Source organism: Tiliqua scincoides, chromosome 6, assembly GCF_035046505.1.
Source record: "Tiliqua scincoides isolate rTilSci1 chromosome 6, rTilSci1.hap2, whole genome shotgun sequence".
In the NCBI taxonomy this organism is placed as follows: Eukaryota; Metazoa; Chordata; class Lepidosauria; order Squamata; family Scincidae; genus Tiliqua; species Tiliqua scincoides.
The window spans coordinates 40,362,756-40,385,122 of record NC_089826.1 but is presented as its reverse complement, the minus strand read 5'-3'; the positions used below and the strand labels follow the sequence as shown (position 1 = coordinate 40,385,122).

Below are 22,367 nucleotides of genomic sequence, written 5' to 3'. Positions count from 1 at the left end.
TGGCAGCGACTGCCTTTCGTAGTTTATTCCAGTTTACCCAACATGAATGAAGTGCAAGTGGGAAGACTGCTGCTACTAACTGCTTTGTACAGGAAAATGGGCATGGATGCCCATTTTGACCTCTGTCCTTCCAGTAGTTCCACATATTCTGGTTCTACTCAAAACTGTAGACACTTATAATAGATGAAGTGATCCATGAACGCAGTCATATTTCCTAAGCTAATAATTCAGGCTCTTTGGCAGCAGAGCCATAAATTATTTCCAGCAATAGCAACAGCGTCCCTCATTTTCTGGAATGTGTTGCATTTGAAGGCAGGCTAATAGCAGAACAGAGGATGACACCGCTTGAGCCACATATATACCTACTGTCACCATGCAATCCAAACTGCATCCACAAAGCCCCTGCTTCTAATATACATTCTCAACCTCCTCTCCTGTTTGACAATAAGGAAAATGGAGTATCCAGGAACCCTCGAGTCAAGGTGTGTGGGTGTGTGCAAAAAGAGGGAAAATCATGTAATACATAGTTTACAGCAGAAGCCCTCATCATAATTATAAACATAGCTATTGAAAAGCACATAAAGCATTCTCAAGGTGCACCTGCTGAAATAAAGAATAATTCCAATAAAAGGGAGAAGAATTAATTAAAAACCACAACCCAACAATAAGTCTCTCATTTGTATTTATACTGTCTGGGCAAACTGCAAAATTAGTAGAATGGCTTACAAGCCCAATCCTATCCTCCTCCCCTGCTGGCTTAACTAGTGTTGTGCTGGCGGAGACTGCTTTACAGCAGTCATAAAGCAGCTTCCATCAACGCATGCAGTGGGCGCACTAGTATGGGAGCTGGAACAATCTCCCATGCACTCACACAGACCTGCTGGAGCAGGTAAACCTGCGCAGGGGGTTGGAGGGAGGCAGGGAAGGGTGGGTAGAATGGGGCAGGGGATGGGTGGAATGGAGCAGACCAGGCCTGGGAGGGATTGGGGTTGGTGGACCTGATCCACCTTCCCAGGTCAATGCAGACTTGCACCAGTGATCAAGGTGGTGCAGGTCCATGTTGACCTATAGCTGCAGCTGGGGCTTACCCCAGGGCAAGGGGACAAATGTCCCCTTACCCTGAGACTTCCAGCAGCCAAAAATCCCTCATGGGATATTGCGTTAGCCATGCTGGTGCATCTGCAACACTGTGAGGGAATTAGATAGGATTGGGTTGCCCAATCTCCAGAAGCTTCAGTGGAGTTTATGGAGGTAGTAAAGGTGTTCATGCCTCTTCCAACTTCAATTGTTTCCTTTTCTCTTACACTAAAAAAACACTAAAAAAGAACTGCTGCTGAGGGTCAGGGAACCCTGTGAAATCTCATGGAATGTGGTGACTGTCGTTTGGAGGGAATTGTTGGAAATTAACCCACCCCCGCCCCGCATGAATTTAAGTGACTTCTGCTTGCACAAGAGGCTTCTCTAGATCTCACCCAATCTGTTTCATACGCAACCCCATGATCATGGCAGAACCCAGATGCAATCAACTGCAAGAAAAAGGTCCATCCATTGTGAGATGTGGAGCAAAGTGCTGGAAAAGCTGACAGGAAAAAAGCTGTGTGTTTTGCCAGATTCAGGATCTTGCATGTCCACTGCAATCCCTTTTCTTTCTCAATCACATGTTATTCCTTCTAATACACAGTCATTCTTTTTCCAAGTAATGTTCTTAAAAAGTTACATAAAGATAAAGAGCTTGCTAAAAATACTTTTTTTTTTTTTTGAGATAGAAGTTCCCTGGGTCTGCAAAATAGAAGTTATTCCTTTTATTGTTTTTTTAAAGGAGGTCCTCTTGGTTATTATACTACCTTCTAGAACTTGGGTCTAGAATCCAAATGGAGTGTGGCTTCACAACAGGGCTGCCTCTGCCCCCCACCCCCAAAAAAGCAATTTCTGAGGATCAGTTGATTACAGGTGGGACCTCAATATCCACTGATTTGGTATCCACTGATTTGACTCACCACTGATACCAGGGTCCACCTTTAAATGCTTTGTTACAAGGGAAAACGCACTAAAATCCAATTTCCTACCTTTCTGCTTTTAAATAACTATTTCATTTCATTAGATTCCATTATTCACCTCATCTAGTGGCTGAATGTGGTATAGTGTCTATATACCAATGCATTTTGGAGCAACAACAGAGGAGCAAGAAATCTGGAAGTGGGTCTTTAAAGCTAATTTCCCACTGATTTGGCATCCACTGACTTTTTTATTTAATCCATCTGGGGTTCTGGAACGGAACTCGCAGTGGATAATGAAGCACACCCTATATCTGATTATGTAATGATTACAGTATATGGAACAGGGGGTTTTCTCACATAAGGTGGCCACTTGAATTCTGTCAATTTCTTTCTCCAGTTGTAGTTCACATACCATATCCAGTCCCGAGACATTCTGGATGGCCTCCCAACCTTCAACAGTCACTTTCTGAAGGATGCAGAGGGTGAAATTGAAGGGGGATAGGGATGCTTTGCGCAAGCAGACTCCCATGTCACATTCCAAGCTATAGCAGATTGTTCTGTGACCTCAGAATGGCTTTTGGGTGGTACAGGAAACTTTGGTGCATGTAACTATCTTAGCAGCTAGAACAATTATTCAGAACATCCCTGCAAGGATTATCAAGGCAGCTTACAAAAATATTATTAAAAACTAACCAATATGGTCACAGCTGCCATCATCTTTTTAGATGGATGGCATGCAACTTTTCATGCCTGGCTTAGTAATCTATGTACAAATGACACCAGAGGTTGGTAATTCATCAACTTTGCCAATGCACTGCTGTTTTGTGGTTAACAACAAACTTGCACACATCAAAAACCGAACAATTTGAATTTATTTAAAATTCACCTCAAAATGCAAAGTGTTTACTTTAAAAAAAAAACATTCAAAACATCAAAATATTTCTAATTTAAAAAGAAACCTTGTTAGTAATAAAGATAATTTACATTGAGTTGGGGGGATGGTAAATTAGGCACAGTATTAAGGCCAGCATTCATTAAAACAATACTAACATATTTCTATGCTCATTTTAGGAGGTACGGACAATAAAAAAATTTTCTTAAAGATATCAGTGTAAGAATGTATTGTGACATGATTAATGGATTGATTAGGTCAGTTGTGTACTTTCAGAAGAACTAAATTTTCTTCCATACAACTAAATTATTCTTCTTATTCAGAAAAGATATTTATTTGGATTAGGGGTAATGAATGAATGAATAGAGCGAAGTACTCAATATGAATTCTGTAAAGGGGAAGGGCATATTTTTAACAAGGGAAATCACTTCAATATAGCGTCTCTTTCTTTAAAAAAAAAACAAAAAACCCAAAGTGTTAAAAGATTTCCATTGCATAGGAATTTAAATATAAAGCCAAGCAGGAGACTAGGCATAATAAAGATCATAAAAAGAGCACTACGGTGTCAAAACATAGTATTCCATCTGAATTGCAATCTATTTTTTCTTTAAAAAAAATCACAGTATCTTCTAGTACTACAAACAGTGAATGTCAAACCGTCTCATTCATTTTCATACTAAAAACCAATGCTAAGGCTTGGTAGAAGTAGAAAACGAAAAGCTCATTGTTTAAACCTGATAAGTTGTGTTAGCACCGCAGTGCTAGGTACGTACCTGACGTTAGAAATTCTACCTTCTGTAAAGAATGTCAAAAATTACTTGTTCCAAAAAAAAAAAAAATTGTGTGAGCTCACGCCTCACTGCATGCCATCAGCAGTTTTGCAGGTTTACTTGGTGTTTAATTCTTCAGTGCAAAGATCCCACCCTGCAGAATCTCACTCACTGAACAATGAACACTGTCATCTGTGAAAATCCAACAGAAGCTCCTCTATGAGTGTGCTATTGCCCAAGACAGAAGGGTAGCTCCTAAAACCATTAACGTCTATTATTACTAACTCACAGCCATTTCTGTTAGGAAGGTAACCTGTAGACTTCCAAATATCCTTTGCATGTATTAAATATAAAACATAGATAGTTAACAAATCATCCCTTGCCATTTCAAGTAGATTAAATTGTGAAAATTTCTTCCTAACTAATGTTGAGCTATTAAAAATGAACTTCAGACCTTAATCTCAATATTGTACAAGTAGCTTACTTCCTAGAATGGTATAACATATAGTAGTGTCAGGAAAAAAAAACAACCCAAGTGTTAAAAGTACAATAGCTGGGGAAAGCTAAACCAAGATTTAACGGGAAAAAGTGCATGAAAATGGTAATACTAACGTTGTGTTAACTTCAGACCAAAATGTTTTCTGGGACCTAAGCAAAACTATTTTACATATTATATTACATCTTACGAATCACCCAGATGCCACATATTACAGTTTCATGTCATGCTGCCATCTTGATCTCTATGTATTGTTGAAAGAAAAAAAATCGCTTAAGAACTGTCTGGTACTCTTTTGTCAATTAATGGTGTAACTGCAGCTTGCTCTCTTTTTTTAAATAAACCTTTAAGCAGGATGATGAAAAGCTTTGCTCATTCATTTTACACTTTTTGTTGGCGTTTCAGATTCTGTTGACTGCCTCCCATCAGTCCAAGCTTCCCGTGTGCTTTTCAGTGCTAGTGTCTTCTGTTGGTCAACTACAACGTAATCAACTCTTTCGTCAGCCACACTGCTTCCGGAACCACTGCTCTTTTTCTAGAGAAGAACAGAAAAAGAAAGGGTACAAAGAAAGGAGATGTGGTCTTAAAAAACTTGGTACTGTATATGTCACCCACTTTCAAAGGTGCTAAAATGTGGAAAATTCACTGCAGGAAAAGCCTAATGCTGACTTCTATTAAGCATTTATGTACCATTTTTGAGTGCCTCAAGCATGTATTGTCTTGTAGCATAACAACCCTGTAAGGTAAATAATTATCATCATCTCCATATAGCAGCTGGGAAAACTGAGGCAAGGAGAGGGAGTGGCTGCCGAAGACCACCTAGGGCCCAATCCTATTCTTCTCTAGCATCCATGGCTACAACAGTAATGAAATGGCTATCACTGTATCCTAAGGGACCAGGGAAGCAATTACTGAGCTTCATTGCTAATAACTGCAAGCAGTGCTGGGTGGAATCCAGAGCGCCAAAGGCAAAGAACTTTCCAAACACTTTGTTACTTCTCTATACCCCAGGGATCCAGAACTATAGCACAGGATCACAGCTATGCAGTTTTGTTTACCTTGCGAGGTGGGGTAGATTTCCCAGAATCGAGATCCAGATCTAAATATTCCACTTGTTTATCACCTTTAGGTTTTACCATAGGGCTGCTCCCCCCATCAAGACTACTGCTGCCAAACAAAATCTGAAATTGTAATCAAAGTAATTAAGTCAGCAACAATGACTACTTCAATGAACAAAGTTTTCAACGCTGTAAATTAGAGGCTGATTAGACAAAGATCTGCCTATAAAGAGTCAACAACATTTTAAACCAATATTAGTTTTAATTGACATTATATACATATTACATTACTCTCTTTTATATAGGGGCATAGGCCAGTGTTTCCAAGGCTGATGGGTCATGACCCACCAGTTTGCAACTGCTGGGCTACTCTGATCTGCGCCAGCTAAATCAGTGGAGCAAATCCAAGAAGCTCCAAGAAGGGCTTTCAGGACAAGGACAGGTGTTAGGATATGGCAGAGGCCTCCTCCACCATCCCTGCCTCCTTCCTAGGCTGAAACCACCCCTCCTCTCCCACCCTGGAAACTGCCCCCCCCATTTCTGTTCTGCTCTCCTGCCACCCTGTGCTGCTCAGTGCTGGGGCTGTTCAGCACTGGATTCAGCACTGGTGGGTGGTGCAGGTCTACCACTAGCGCTGCTTAATCTTCGGATGTTGAAAATGCTTTATGGCGTTTTTACAACACCCAGCACCAGCGCAGCAGCCTGTGTGCAGTCACTTGTCCAGGCTAAGATTGGGCCGTAAATTTTCTATGCCTTGTGGTTTTAGAAACAGATTTAAGAACACGATGGAAAACATTTTCAGTGTTGCTCTCACTGCTAAGCAATTCCCCCCTCTGCCCTGGTCTCACACCTAGAATGGCACAGAAAAGACAGTATACTTAAGTTGTAAAAGACATACCGGATCATCACTGGACTGATTTGGATTCATGGGTACATAATTCTCTTCACTATCATGCGAGTCACTGCTGGAAGTTGTGCTATGAACTGAATCGGGTCGGGGAGACGAATGACACCTGAAAGTACTAATAAACAGGAATGATTTGTTTTAAAGTGAAATTGGAACAAAATTTCTAAGAAGCAAATATTCAGTATAATGAAATGGTTGTTATGAATAAAATCTTTATATACCACATTTTGACAACAAAAAAAGTACATCAAGAGGTTTATGTAGTAAAATAAACGAAAAGATTATTCCCTGTCCCAAAATGCCTCACATTCCCCCTCCCCCCAAAAATAAAGATGCAAAAGAGACACCACCAAACAGTCACTAAAGAAAATGCTATGCTGGTGTAAACAGGAATAGTTACTGTCCCCTTGTGGAATAGAAGAGACGTCACCACTTAAAAGGTGCCTCTCAGCCCAGGTAACAATGGGTTGGATCCTGAAGAGGGTTTGGGCGAATCGAAGATACCTCTGTTTTTGCAAGTGAAAGCATGATTTCTGCCGGCACGTTCTCAGGGGTAAGTCCCATTTATTTTATCTCAAAGTGAAATATTGAGACATATTGTCTTACTTTTAAGAGATTGGTCAGAACAAATTTACACAGACGATACACAAAACCCATTCACAACTGTACATTTTTAAAAGAAAGGGAATGCAGTCTGAAAGACAGAATACAGACTTACTCTCGTGTAAAACTTCTGGTGATGGGAGATCGAACAGGAGCTGGCAATTCTTCCCATTCAGATAGCGGTTTTATTTCTAGTGGTGCTGGTTTTACTACATAAGAGAAGAAACAATGGTTCTACAAAAGAAACTTTTACAATGTCACTGCAGTTCTGTCTATGTTAGCTCCTTAATTTAGCGAGGAACCCTATTATAGAGAAAATCTTGGGAGCACAAAACTAATTCTTTCCTACAAGAAGTCTTTAAAATAGAAGCTTTTAGACTCTTGTGACTATAATTGTCTAGAACCAGAACCGCTTGATTAGTAAATGACACGTTGGTTGAATTTTCGCCAGGATTTAGGTAGAAGAAGAAAGTTTGATTTGATACCACTAGTACATTCCATTCAGTTGGTGTTTTCCTACAAATGCCAAGTTTAAGAGTTTTCAGTGTCCATTCTGTATGGCAGTGGTCTCCAAAACAGAGACCGCTGTGCAATGGGAGAGACATCCCCGGTGCAACTGGCATTTACTGTTCTACCAGGGAGCATCCTTCCCTGCCATCGATATCCTCCAAACCGAGCTCCAGCCTGCTGCAGCTGCCCAGAAATACGGGTACAATGATTACTGGGGTGGTGGAACCTGGAAGCAGCGGGCTGGAACTCAGTTTGGGGGATATCGATGGTGGGGAAGGACGGTTCTCCTATGGAATGGTAAGCGCCATTCACACAGGGGAGGGAAAATGCAGGGTGCCAGATCTGGCTCGTGGGACAGGGTCTGGAGAGCCCTACTGTATGGTAAAGTCAGAGCAGAGCTACCATAGATACTCGCCTATAGTATGTGAAATTTTTGCCAAGTAATCAAGCTCAAATTATCACTTTGCCTTATCTCCGGGTCAATCAGAGGGCAAAGCCTTTCAACTCTGAAAAGTTTCATTTCTCAAGCGGCAGACAGGCGCCAAGTTTCTCAAGCAGCAGGCAGGCACAGCTCCTTAGAAGCAATTTGTTAACCTTTTATTCTACTTCCTTCTGCTGCAACCTGGTTCTGCTTTGCAAATGCTTGAAAGCAGGTCTGTTTTTTGAAACACCAGGATGGGAATCCTCCTTTCCATTTGAAGCAGGCTACAATTCAATGCACCCTTACTTAAGAATAACACCCATGGAAAGCAGTGGGTCTACTTCTGAGTAAAAAGGGTTGCAAATATATGCAGCTGCATCTCTCTGCTGTGAACTGAATTGCACACTCCCAGCTATGTGTTATGGGTTGTATGTTGTACGCAGAGCTTCTGGCTCAACACACCAAACACCTTAAAGGTGGATTTGATTCATGGTTCTCCTACAGGGGTTCCCAACCTTTTTCACTTCCATATCCCTTGGCAGCCTATTTCCATAAATTGTACCCTTCATATTAGCAAAATGTTTGTAATTAATAATACAAGCCCTCATCTCCTCTATATGAAAGCTCAGACTTCATGTATTCATCACAGTGTTTTCTCTTTTTATCTGTTTGAAGAACAGAAGACTCTACCTTTGCACTGTTTTTCATCAGAAGTGTGCTGAGAAATTCTGGGTGATTGATCACTTTCCATATTATGTTTCAGCTTTTGTACTGTGCTGGTTTTCAATCACTGGTTCATACATGAATTGATGACCAAAAACTAGCTATTGGTGGGGCTTTCACAGCCAACTAGCTACCTCCTTTCCTGCCTTGCTGGTCTTTGCAAGGCATTCCTGTCTTGCAAGGCATTCTGGAGCATGACCTGCCGTTTTCTGCCATTATTCCATTCTTTTTCAAGTACCCCTAAAGGTCCTGTTGAGTGTCCCTGGGAGTACATGAATACCAGGTTGGGAACCACTGTTTTACTGGTATGTAGTTTACAGTGCACTTACTCTAATAGTGCTTACAAAAAGGTGATGAAGACCAGAATTTAAAAAGAATAAAAATGTATCTTATGATCTTTTACTATGTTTTTAATAAATTAGAGACTACAGTTCTTAGGTAACAATTAGTGGTGGGTTATTTTTCAGGATCTGGCCTTGAGTAAAATCAGACAAAACTATAGTCAGACACCCCGTAAGTTTAACCCCCAACTTATCCGAGGGTCATAGAAAATTCCATGATTGTTGGCTTAAAACCTGTCCTCAACTTATCTATGGGATAGACTTATAGGCGAGTATCTACAGTAAATATCTTGCAGGTGCAACTTAGAATTGATGGAGCATGCAAAAGTATTTTTTTTCTAACAGCCCAATGCTGTACTTTTTACTTAGAGTTAACTCCCAGGATTTTCAATGGGACTTATTCCTAAGTGCACAGATAGTTATTGCACTGCAATTTTAGCAGCTGTGCTAGTTTTGAGTGGTAATTTTTCTGAGGAAGGAAAACCGCTTTTCACCACATTATAGGATTCTTGAGTTAGATCTACAGAGTAGGAAAATATCTCTTCACTAAAAATAACTTCAAATTATACCTTAATTTCAGAGTGACTATCAAGCACATGGTAATCAGAGTTGTAATTAACTAACCTAACAATAGCATAACATCATTAAAACCCTAATGGTGTCTCAGTACTACATGTTTAGATTTAGGAAAATCTCTTAACAGTCTGCATTAAAATGAATTGCATAATTGCTATTTTAAAATGTAAACTTGAAGCAAATGGCTGTCTCCTGACATCGCCTTGAATTAAAACAAAAAACTTTTGATAACTACCACGCAGTGACTGGTGACAGCTCAACTTCAAGGTTAGCTGGCTTATATACACAAAGGTCAGACTTAGGTGCAATCATATGCATTACTCAGAAGTAAGCTCCATTGTGTTAAGTAGGTCTTACTCAGAGGTAAGCCTGTATTGGATTACAGCCTTAAGAACTAAGGGCCCATTCTATCCAATTTTCCAGCATCAATGCAGCTGCAATGGAGGTAAGAGAACAAACATTCCTTTACCTCAAAGAGGCCTCTGTGGCAGCCATTGGCATGGCTGCATCAGTGCTGGAAAGTTGGATAAGAGTGGGCCTTTAGTTGGTCACATACAGCAGTTACTTTTACATGGGGTTTCTTAAGCATTTTTCAGAAAATGCTTTCAATATTTAAAAGATTGCCAATGTAGATAAAGGGAGAGTTTTGTAAATGCCCAAACATGGCAGTCTCAGGAGATGTGTCACTCCAAAAGTTTTCACTGCCTCAGGATTATCTGGTCTTCAAAGAAGTCTAGCATGACAAATCTTCCAAGGATGTCTATTTAAATGCCTTTTAAATTATTGACACTAATGTAAAGGTGCTTAGGTGACAGAATAAAGTAAATGAAATTACTCTGAAGCACTTAAATGTTACTAACAAGCCTTAAATTGGTTCAACTGTATCAGTGTGAATATACTTCATGGTTTTTTAACATAAATGAAGTACACTGAAATGGTAAATATCCTTTGACTATTTTCATTTCTATGAAGTGAAATTAATAACATCATCTCTGTTGATGGTAGTGTGACATCCCCAATTACAGTTTCCTGAGTTTAGATACAATGGGAAAGTGCAGCTTGTTCAAAACCATGACAGCTAGGTTTCAATTTCCTCCTCTAGCACACAAGAGAGGGAAGGGAGAGTACAAGAGCCTGAGGAACTATAATACTGGCCTTTCCCAATTTAGATCCACAAAGGTGTTCAAAAGGTTGTCTGCGTTTTCAAAGTAATCTGAAAACAATCTACAGGTTGATGCTAGCCATGTTTAACAACTGCAGATGTTTAACAGGAGTTAAAGAAATGCTTTAGCCAAATACCACTGAAATCCAGCTAAATGCTGTGAATTGGCAGCGTTAACATGCTACTTCTTCTAAAAATTGCTGTCCATCATGGCGGGTCATGGTGCTTCTGAAGCAACCCCACCCATTTGCAATGTGGGATGTGAACAGGGGCTTCCCATCCCAGTGTGCCCTTCCAGTTTTAATAATCATGTGGGGGTGGGGTGGGGGAGTCAATCAAAACCCTAAGACACAATCTCGTTGCAACGTTAAAGCGAATGACATAACTATTAAAACTGGAAGAGGGCACTAGGAAAGGGAGAAGGATGTGCTTTGTTCACATCCCACATCACATGTGGGTGGGGTTGGTTCAGAGATATCATCCACACTGGTCTAACATCTCAAAGTTTTTAATGCATTTTGCAATATCAAAAAACGATACTGTAATAGCAAAACATGCCTTTGAAGATCTGGCTTTCTTGCTGCATCTTAACAATATAAGACCAACTGCCCACATCTTCAAGCATGACATATCAGAAAACGTTAGTTAGAAATCACTTACAGGTAGGTAAAATACCTCTGAATGCAAACCATTATGCAACTATTTTGAGAAAGAAGAGGTGCTAACAGCAGACTTGACCACAATCCAGCAAGTATTTTTGTGCTAAGGAGGCTTTTCCCAAGCAGAAAATACTGTGGTTAACACGTTAACATATTCATGAACCAAGGTGATATAGAGTAGAAATGACAATTTTTTATGAGAGTTTCACTTTAGGAAGGAAAAGAAAAAAAACATTTCCACACAGCACCCCACCAAACATGCAGCAGTGCTGAAGTACATACCCTTTCTTCTCGTGGTAAAGTCACCTATCGTTTGTGAATCTGTTCTCTCTAAACCATGTGGCTTAGGTCTTAAAATTTTAGGGCTCTGACCTAAGTAGTAAAAAGAAGAGTGATGATTTTTTTTTTTTAAAGTTGAAAATAAATGGAATCCTATAAATAAGTTGCTGAGCCCCTTGCAGAAAGGTGAGATTGAGCAGCAAAAGCAAGCAAAAGGTGGAAAGAATTCTGCAGTGTGGCGAAAGCTCATGCTAGGCCATAAGTGCCACAACTCAGAAGGCATGCAGGAAACTGGCCTGAAGAAACATAGATGGGATATGACAAATGCCATCAACAAATGAGATTTTATTTCTTAAAGCTGTCTAGGTCATTATAGTTACAAATGGAATGCTGCACTGATGACCCAACTGGGTGCTGAGGCCTACCAGTGAAATTTTAAACATGTTTTCAGTCCATAATGATGGCTTTCAAGGGTTTCAACTCTGCAATACTAAACTACATTAAGTAGCAATGCTAATAAGCAAGTAATGGGCCGCCACTTTCTGTGAAAAGTTGGATCATGCCAATGTGGGTGCCAGCACAACACCAAACATAGCCAGTGACGTAGCTAGAGGGGGTGCAAAGCACTAGATTTTGCAGGAAGCCTCGCCACATTGTGCAAGTGGCCCCTCCCCTTGGAGCCATTCCACGTGGGGGAGCAAAACAGAGGTGAATGTGGGGGAGGGGTCTCTTGCACACTGCGGTGAGGCTCCCACTCTAGCGCTTTGCACCCCCTCCAGTTACTCCACTGAACATAGCTTAATGCTGGTGTCACAACAACATAATGACACCACTACAAATAGATACTCAGGTGCAACTGCTTGAGATCCGAGGACTAGTTGCCTGTTTTAGTAACTGAACAAATAGTCAAAAGCAGGGTGTTTTTTTTTATTATGCAAAAAACTTGCCTGCCTACACACTGTTTCAGAACAAGCATAACTGTGACATTCATCTTTAAGTGAATATTAATGAAGCTACAGAGTACTGAAATTAAAAACGGATCTAAGATACAGCACTGTTCACAGAGCATAATCTTTATGACTGAAGCACATAGGGCCCAATCCTATTCAACTTTCCAGCGCTGATGCAGCCCAAAGGTAAGGGAACAAATATTCCCTTGCCTTGGAAAGCCTCCATGACTTACTCCCCCCCACTGCAGGATGCAGCGCGTGCCCCCAATGGCACAGCTGCATCAGCACTGGAACTTTAGATAGGATTGGGCCCTAAATGTTCCTTTTGCCCAAGAGGTTTTCACAACCAAACCTTTGGCTATAAGACTGCATGTCTCTTCATCAGTACTAATCTATCGTAATGAAATTTTCAATGAAATTGGTTTTGTTTTATTGCTATTGAATTATGTATTGTTTTATTATGTTGTTAGATGCCTTGTGGGTCATTATGATTCAAAAGATGATAATAATAATGATGATGTCTCATCTGATATGTGAATGTAGAAAAATCATGTGGACAGATTACAAAGTCAGACACAAAAGAGTTGCAAAATTAATCCACTGGTCATTATCTCAACATCAGGTTGAGAAGGTGTTGGACAATGAACAAGTCAAGATCCTGTGGGACTTTACTATTTAAACAGACCGACACCTCGAACATAATACACTGGATGTAACAGTAATAGAAAATCGAAACGTCTAGCTAATTGATATTGCAGTTCATGAAGATGCAAGAGTCTATGAAAATGAACTAAAAAAATGACAAAATACCAAGACCAGGCCATTGAAATCACATGACAATGGACAAAACATGCCAAAGTGGTCCCCATTGTCATTGGGGTACTTCGAACAATTTCAAAAAGTTTTGCGAATTACTTTAAACAACTGCAGCTTATTGAAATAACACCATCAGATCTGCAAAAAACAGTGCTTTCAGGAACTTCATATGTATTGTGCTGATGCCTAGTTGATACTTAGGTCTCAGACTGAGACTTACATCAGTTGGTCAACACCAGTTAACTTCTGTGTTTCATGTAGTTTGGAATGAATGAATGAACTATAAGTCCAAGCATATGCATCTCATTGTTCAATGGGACCTAGTCTCATATCAGTGTGTATGGGATTACAGCCTAACAAAGGGGAATTGATTACTTTTTCTTCACTTTTATCTCGGTTAAGGTCAGTTATCAGTTCTTTGTCCATTTTGTGTCTGTCTTAAGAATGGTACCCTTCCATACATCATTCAAAGGAAACACATGATTCTAATCTTATTTACTCTTACTGAACTGGCCTACCTTTGCCATCATTTGAGCACTGCTGGTTTTTCTCATAGTGGATGGGAACTATGAGTCCATTCCAGTCAAATAAACTATAATAATCTAGAACTGTGAACCACCATGAGGACATAGCTTCCTACCATTGTGGACTGAAGGATGGAATAGAAATATTAATATTAAATAGATACAACCTTATTAGTGAAAGTTGACCCACCACTTATCATGGGCTACTTTTACACAGAAATAGCAACATCATTCCCAGCACCAGGGATACTCACTTCCCTTAAAATGATTTACGGACAGTGTAAATTACAGTCAACGTTTATTAAGTAACTCAAGTGAAATGGCACTGTACGTCATGGAAACAGCATATACTAAATCCCCAAGATATGCACTATTAGTTCCTTTCTGAAACATATTTTTATAGGCTTGTCCAGAAGATGAAATATGCACATGGGCAAGCCTATGTTGCGGGCCCATCACTATCATGCTTGTGTAAAAGCACCACAGTGGATAAAGCTGCCTGTAACTCCTATGTCACTAACTTGGATATCTGTAACTTGGGAACCCAGTGTACCCTACTACAGGTGTTTCTAGGTCAACATGAACAAAAGTACTTGGAACCTAAGGCTTTAAATATTTTTTAAAGAAAATTTTTAAGAAAATATTTTTAGCTGCAAATGACAGAAGAGAAAATGAGCAAATCTTGTTCATATTTTCAAGATAATGTGAGAGCCCAATTATCAAGCTGGGAGAACCCAATTATATTGGGGGCCGAATAAATTGCTTCCTGGGAAGCAATTTATCCCCCCTGTTCTAAAGAATGCATGGAAGGGTGGGGAGACCAGAGCACCAATGTCGGGCTGTGGGGTGGTTCCTTTTCCACCTCCAGGCATATAATACACGTGGAATGCTAATGAGCAAACAGACTGGTAAGCTATAAGCAAACAGAGGAAATGGCAACCCCTGATAAAATCTTGGAGGTCTGGCTCCCACCTTATTGTGTTTCAAGCAGGATGGTAGTTAAATATGCTCTTTGGTTCACACTCACTTGTTCAGACCAGTCACATGCCCCCCTACTTAGACATGTCTCCAAGCACACCATACTCCACACAACTAGCAAAAGTGGTTGTCTTGCTAAAAAGACCGCCACAAAAACACTGTCAAGTAGGAAAAAAATGTGCTTATTCTGAATCAATTGTTATCATGAGTTACAGATGACAGTTTTTTTATCCTACTTTCTGATAAAGCATTTCATCATGAAATGCTTCATATCACCATTTTTGTGATATAAGCAAATCTGTTGAAGTTTAGGGCATGAGTAACTCTGCCTCACAACTCAAAACTAGATTTGGTATTAATCAGGTCCATCTCAAAGCTATAGACCAGCGATGTTCAACCTTTTTCATCTCATGGCACACTGACAAGGCATTAAAATGGTCAGAGCACACCATCAGGTTTTTGACAATTGACAAGGCACACCATGCTGCCAAGTGGGCGCTCACGTCCCCCCATCGGCCCTACTAATAAATGACCTTCCCCCAAATTGCGGTGGCACACCTGTGGACCACTCATGGCACACCAGTGTGCCACGGCACAGTGGCTGAAAATGGTTGCTACAGACTGACATAATTCTACAGGTGTTTTTATTTAAACAAAAACAGAGACACATAAAGGTCTGTTCTGTGTCTCTAGGTAAGGTATCAAAAGGCTGTCAGTTAAAGCAAGTGAAGAAATTCACAGTGGCAATCATAATTTATCACTACATATGAAATGCTACTTTCACAAGCAAGAATAGATATACTGACCAAAAAACAGCCGTAAATCTTTATTTTAACACAACCCCAAAGACAAACTCACAAAACAAATTCAACTCTTAAAGTAAAAGCATTTCCTCTCAACTGTTCCTTAGGTGAAGTATGGAGGAGGGGGGAGTGTGCACGTCTTTTTTTTTTTTTTAAACAAAGACCGCCTCAATGGAGGGGAAATCAGAACCTGTGTTACGCAATTGGATTCAGGTAAAAATACATGGAATGTAATGAGACAATCAGTTGTCCTTAAATATATGACTTACTGTGTGAATTAACAGTGCAATCTGATATTTATTCATACTGAGGTAAGTCAAGTTCGCAGAGGTTTGCAGTCTAAGATGAAATGGTAATTTATTGATGTAAACATTTTGTACGTTGATAATTTTGTATAGCATCATACCGATATATCTTAATACAAGCCATTTTTGTCGTCTCCAATCGGCATGGTGACTGGCTGTCTTTTCTCCAGAGTTCCTCGGTGGAGCTCTAGCCAATTTTGTGTGTGTGCTGAACAATTTCAAAAATATAATCCTTACTCATTTATTTTCCTTCTACAAAATGAAGGACCCTGGTGGATAGATATTTCAGTTGCTAGAGATGGTTTTATAGTTATTTTTGGCAAAGCATCTGCTTTGCATACAGAAGATCTCAAGTTCAATCCCTGATATCGCCAGGTAGGACAGATAAAATTCCTGCCTGAAACACTTGAGAGCCACTGCCAGTCAGTATCAACAGTACTGAGTATAAGGCAGTTGCCTGTATTCCCAAGGTCACAATGGTGCTTAGCAAGAATTCCTATTCTGAGCAACAACTTTGAGACAGCTGATCTCTAACTTCAAATATAATCTTCCATTTCTTATTACTAAGTTAATGGAAGGTAATGGCATTTAAATATTAGATTTTTATTATAGTCTGAATGTATCCAAAGTTCTTCTCATTTAGATAAACAACACCCAGTTATATGCTGATAGAAGGCAGAGAGCTTTCCAAGGGGAATCTCAATTTGTACGGAGTGCTTTTTCCACTGTGCCATCACCAACACATGCAAGCTTTGAAAGATCAGAACAGCAAAAAAGCATAATTGCTACAAACACAGTGTCTTCAAAAACATAACTGTGATGACATTTATTTTTGATATATACAGAAAACACTTTCAAATACTGATTCCATTTGGAAAAATAAAAGAAAAACCTTACCTGACTCAGAATTTATACACAGTTAATTCACAATGCATTACACTGACCCATTTCTTCTGCTTATGCAGCCTGCCCAGGCTTTCAGAAACTGATAGGTGCTCTCCCAGCGCCAGCCCAAGACTTCCTGACTCCTGTAGGAGCATGCCAAATGCTGGCCCCCCCTTGCCCAGTGATGCGCCAGTCTCTACTACTCTGTCTCTGATGATCTAGCTCTGCATTGTCCTTCCTCCTCCCTCTCTGTCTCCCTCTTTCTTTTCCAATCCAGGGAACAGAAGGAGAAGAAGGAGCAGTGGAGGTCAGAGATGGCAACCCCATCAATCTGCTGTCTGAGGTGACCACTTCAGTTGGTCTCGTGAGTGAGTTGGCCCTGCACTCTCCTTTCTTTATAGAGCTTTCAAATAAGAAGGGAAGGCACATAACACCTAATGTACTATTACAGCAAACTATCTGCCCCAAAACCACATGTGCAAATACCTAGTTTAAAACTAATAGTAACTGAGCAATCTGCACTATCTACTGAGAGTGTTTTATATTTGTGCATTACAGATGTGCAGGGGCTCCATTTTGCAAACACCCTCCCGCAGATACCTGAAACTGCGGATACAGGCAAATGTCCTGCAATCCTGGAGGGGCCTCTGAGCTCACCAGAGGCCAGGGACGTCCATCCTAGGCCTCTGGTGAGCTCAGACTGGAGGACCTCCCCAGGCATCCCAAGGCCTTCTAAGGTATTAAAGACATTACTTCTGGTTTCTCAGGGAAACTGGAAGTTGCATTTTTTTTTACTTTTAGAGCTCAGTCTGAGCTTGACAAGAGGCTGGGGATGGACATCTTTGGCCTCTGGTGAGCTCAGCGGCCACTCAGGAGGCCATAGAAGCAGAGATCCCCTTGCCTCCAAAGGGGTGAGCGCAGGGGTGCATGCGCTGGGGTGCAAGCAGACCCAATCCACGGATAAGTGAATCTGCAGATACAAGATCTGTGGATATGGGGGCCCCTTTTATAGATTCTTTTAATATAAATAATTATCAAACAGATATTATTCAACCACTTTTTAAAAAGTTAATGCAAAATTTATAGCAGGCTGTGTAAAAATAATAGTGTAAATAGAATATAAGATTCCTGGCTGTCAAGGATTCACATTGTATGAACATGCACCTTCACTAGAATTTTTTTTTAAAAGGTCAAAATATTAAGGCTTTCTATTTGATCTGGATTCTGGGGCAGAATGATAATACAATCTCTTATTCAACTACAATAGTTTTGCCTATCAGAAAAGGCAGCAGTATGTAATCCCTTGATGCAGTGCTAGTCAAACTGGGACGTCGCGACGCCCCAGCCTGAGGGCCCTGGTCTCTGCCCCCTTAAGGGGTGGGGGCAGCCTAGAAGGCAGCGGTGCCTGGGGCTGCAGGGGCTTGGGTGCATTCCAAGCCTCCTGCAGCCTCCCTGGGGTGCGGGGAGCCCGGCATGACTTCTGGCAGGGCTCACAGCAGCAGGGAAAGTGGATGTGGAGCGATTGCGCCAGAGCGATCATGGAGTGATCACGATTCACTTTCCCTGCTGCAGGGAGCCCTGCCAGAAGTCGCGCCGGGCTCCCTGCACCCCAGGGAGGCTGCAGGAGGCTTGGGTAAGTGCACCCAAGCCCCTGCAGCCCCCTGAGCAGCGTGATCCTGGGGATCACGCCGCTGCCTTCCCTCCGCCCCTGCTGCGTCCTCCCCCTGCCCCTGCAAAGACTTACTGGCTCTCAAACTCTCCCACAGAGTTTGAGAACCACTGCACTGATGGATAAAACTAGCATATTGCAACAATTTTTATGTTTTGGATAAGTGTAAATTGTCAGATCATGCCCTTATTGTTCTGCCTTCTAACACAATTTTATTCTGTGGGAGAAAAAAAGCATAAAGATTTCAGTCAATCATCACAATCAGCAGTGCATGCTCACTCCTTACCTTTCCTGTCTGGTTTGAGGTTCCTATCCACTGGTGGTGGTTCACATTCTGAAACAGGGACTGGTCTTCTGGGAGGGGTCTTTGGACTAGACCTAAAGCCCATGTGTGCTGGTGGAGGGACTTGCATTCCAAACAATGAAAAGTCAAAGGTGCCTGGAGTCATTGGCACATAGTTCGTCATTTCTTGCATGGGTTCAGTAGAACTGAGAGAATGCTGCCGTGGGGGAGAGTTTGGGTTCATGGGAACGTAGTTTTCATCCAGTTCTTCACTTGAAACACTTCCTACAGTCAATAGGCTTTTGTTTTTCTAGAAATTAGGGGAAAAAATTAAGCAGCAATAAATTAACCAACATTTCATTTCAACATTCTAATTTTCCTAGAATTAGAAAACACTCCTTTTAACAAGAAATTAGATCAGCTCCAAAACACATGGATCTTTCCCCTTTTACAGATCTCAGCCTCATGTGTACATTCCCTTCTCACTACAGGATAGAATTCCACCAACTCCCTGTGTAATGCATGATCCCAAACAGCCAGAATACATACCTTTCATCTCTTTTGGAACTGACTGTCAGGTTTAGAAACCTTTTAAAGCAAGATGGGTGATGCAATGGAAGCTTGGCACCATCCTATGTTCTCAAGATTATCCTCTGACTAAACTCACCACCAGGAAGACTCATTTGCCTCTCCACCCCCAGGCTGACACCCTGTTATGGGAAGCAATGAACAAGCCCACTTATTACAGCAAGGCATTCTGTGCAAAGATATTTCACAGTCTTTGGCCTACTTCCATTGTAGACAATACAAATGAGCGCAAATGCTTTACATCAGCATTTTTCAAACTGTGGGTTGCGACCTGATTGTTGGTGGGTTGCAAAGCTTTAGCTGATAAGCTGACAGCTGAAAAGGCAAATGCATGGAGCCCTATGGAAAATGAAACTGAGTTATATTGCACGTTTACTCATGATTAGGCAAACATGGCTTGGTTTGTTGTAAAGAGCAGGCCAAGAGGAATCCAACATCACCAGAATGGTTCCGCTCCTATGAACACAGCCCTCAAAAAAACACTCAAGAAGTAAGCAAACATGCCTTGGTGGATGTTGAAGGTCAAGCCAAGGGGAATTCACAGCCACCAGAATGGTCCCGATCTGATAAAGTGGAGCTCAACAAGTGCTCCAGAAGGCAGCCCCTTCCCCACTAAAAAAGGATAAAAACAGAGGCTTCAGCAGGCAAGGTGATCTTTTTTAGCCTTGTAAAGCTAGGTGGGTCCTGATAGTCCAAACCCTACCCCCGCCCCGAGTAGAGCCTAATTTGCTCTCCTCGTCACTCTGGGGTTTTAATGCTGTTTAGAGAGAAACTTTGAAGATCAATCTCACCCAGATAAAAAACACACTGAATTTAAAACTGATTTCATCCCAAAGTACATGGAACTGGTTTAAATATAAGAACTTAAATTGAACTGCACATTGGATAGGACTAAAAATCTTACTGATTTTTTTTTTGGGGGGGGGAGGCTTGAGGTTATTGTTTGCAGGCAACAGAAATAATTCACTTGGTGGAACAGGGCCGGTTTCCCCTTCTCATCTCCCATTATTTATTTGTTTTACTTTAATTATTTACATTTATTTATTTTAATTTGCTTGATGATGTCATTTCCGGCCACTTCTGATGGGTCCCGGACAGATAGTGCCATTCTAAATAGTGGGTCCTGAGGTAAAAAATTTGAGAGCTGCTGCTTTACATCGTTGTGATGCTAATGTTGGAGATCAAATCTTACTTACAAAGTGGTTATGAAAACCTTCCAGTGAACTTGATCTGTCATTTGAAAATGATCTTGGAGTAAAATAGCAGTCTTGAGAACCAATATCTAAAGAAAGAGGAAAGAAAGCACTGCTTATACGCCATTGTATAATACATGATACAAAACTAGTTAAAGTCAAAAAACTACTTTCTGCCCATTTTCTTCAGTCTATGTTTGTTTAGCTGCCTGAGAATAACTAAGGATTATATAATGATCTTTCATGTTGAACGCTTTCAATATAGATTCCTGATTTTGAGGAAAGAATGAGGAGGAAATAGAGATAAATTTTATCAAAAATCAAAGCAAGGACAATTTAATATGACTATTGTTAACAGAAATGACAACACTTTACTACTCTAGTGCAGAGGTGCCCAAACCCCTGCCTAGGGGCCACTTGAGGCCCTCAGGGACCCCCAGTCTGGCCCACGGGGAGCCCCCAGTCTCCAGAGACTTGCTGGAGCCCTCACTGGTCCAACATCTCAGCGCGAGGGCCAACATGTCTGGCGTGAGCTGCAGGCCAAGGGCTCCCTTCACTGCTTGCCATTTCACATCTGTGAAGCAGAAGCAACAGCAAAGGAAAGGTCAGCCTTGCTTTGCGCAATGTCTTTTATAGGCCTTGAGCTATCGTAAAACCTTTATCCATTAATATAAGTTCTACCTCTAATAAATTCATTTATGTAAATTTGGTTTGGTTGGCAACCTTCAGTCTCGAAAGACTATGGTATAAGCCTACAGCACCCGGTATTCCCAGGCAGTCTCCCATCCAAGTACTAACCGTAAATTTATTCAAATTTTAAATGTGAATTGATTTTTTTCCCCAGCCTCCAACACAGTGTCAGAGAGATGATGTGGCGCTCCTGCCAAAACATTTGGACACCCCGCTCTAGTGTTTTAAAAAGCATAGAGGCAAGTTTAGTGCACCTCAATGTCCAGTGATACAAAAATGTAGTCACCTCATCATGCTGACTAGTGAAGACATCAACCTTACTGGACAAAATGTGAAGACAGAACAGATAATCCCCCCTATAAGACACACCCATTTACATCCTGTACCTTCCAGTTCCCCACCACAGGCCACTGTGTCACTCTTCTCTCCATTTTTCTTATCTCTTTCTATTATTGTGTGTGCCATTTTCTGGCTTGCCCAACTGACAGGGTCTTTGGCTTTTAAATTATTTCCCACTGGTATTCTTAACTTTATGCCATTTTCCCAAGCTGAGTGCAAAAACAAAAGTTGTTACAATATTAACCCAGAATTTAAATTCTCCCAAGCTGCAACAAGTAGATTTTGAATGAGAATCTTTCTTGATTCAAAAAGATCCAGAACAGTATTCAAGTTCACAGTCACGTTGTACTCACAAGTATGCCATTATATTTATGAAGTATCAGCGGCGTACATAGCACTTCATAAATCAAGAATCTAGTCCCAAAAATGCAAAAAGTAAACTAGAGAAAGGGAAGAAAAAAGGGAGGGAAATGGGGAAGTAGGAACACACTCAAGCTTTTTAATTAGCCACAAGTAGCCATAAGACAATATCTGTTTAAGCAGCTTGTTTTGAATTTTAGAGGCAATCTTCACTACTTATTTTTATTTCCTAGCATGGCTTTCCAATAGTGGCCAGCTTCAGTTGGATGTGCTTTAGAAGATGAAGGCTTTTCAACACAGAGTTCATAAGAGTACCAACTCAATCAAGCCAAACTCCTGCTGATTTCTGCAAACTTGACATGGATTTAAGCAAGAAAAAAAAATCCATTTGGGCAAGGTCAATGAATATACAGTCATGACTCAGCATCCACAAGGGTTCCGTTCTCAGAATCCCTGTGGATGCTGAAATTTGCCGATAATCAAATCTGTAAGTCAAGCACCCTTTTGCCTTCCAAACTCGATCGGAAGGCCTTCTGGTGAGGATTTTGAGAGGGTACAGGTCCAGTTAAGTTTGGAGGGTACAGGTCAAG

General features: G+C 40.9%; 1 protein-coding gene across 4 annotated transcripts in view; it reads right to left on the bottom strand.

The window, feature by feature from the left end:
• Positions 1-2,851: 2,851 nt before the first annotated feature.
• The window catches only part of GAB1 (GRB2 associated binding protein 1), a 91,572-nt gene continuing 72,056 nt past the window's right edge, over positions 2,852-22,367 (bottom strand). For 2 of the 4 annotated variants that reach the window (XM_066632020.1, XM_066632021.1), the window contains 7 exons: positions 20,392-20,477; positions 18,611-18,917; positions 11,398-11,487; positions 6,839-6,932; positions 6,112-6,235; positions 5,214-5,336; positions 2,852-4,690 (listed from right to left, as the gene is read on the bottom strand). In XM_066632020.1, the coding sequence (XP_066488117.1) occupies positions 4,532-4,690; positions 5,214-5,336; positions 6,112-6,235; positions 6,839-6,932; positions 11,398-11,487; positions 18,611-18,917; positions 20,392-20,477 (983 nt within the window). In that variant the 3' untranslated portion in view covers positions 2,852-4,531. The remainder of the gene's footprint in view (positions 4,691-5,213; positions 5,337-6,111; positions 6,236-6,838; positions 6,933-11,397; positions 11,488-18,610; positions 18,918-20,391; positions 20,478-22,367) is intronic. The other 2 variants (XM_066632022.1, XM_066632023.1) reach the window with 1 other exon arrangement.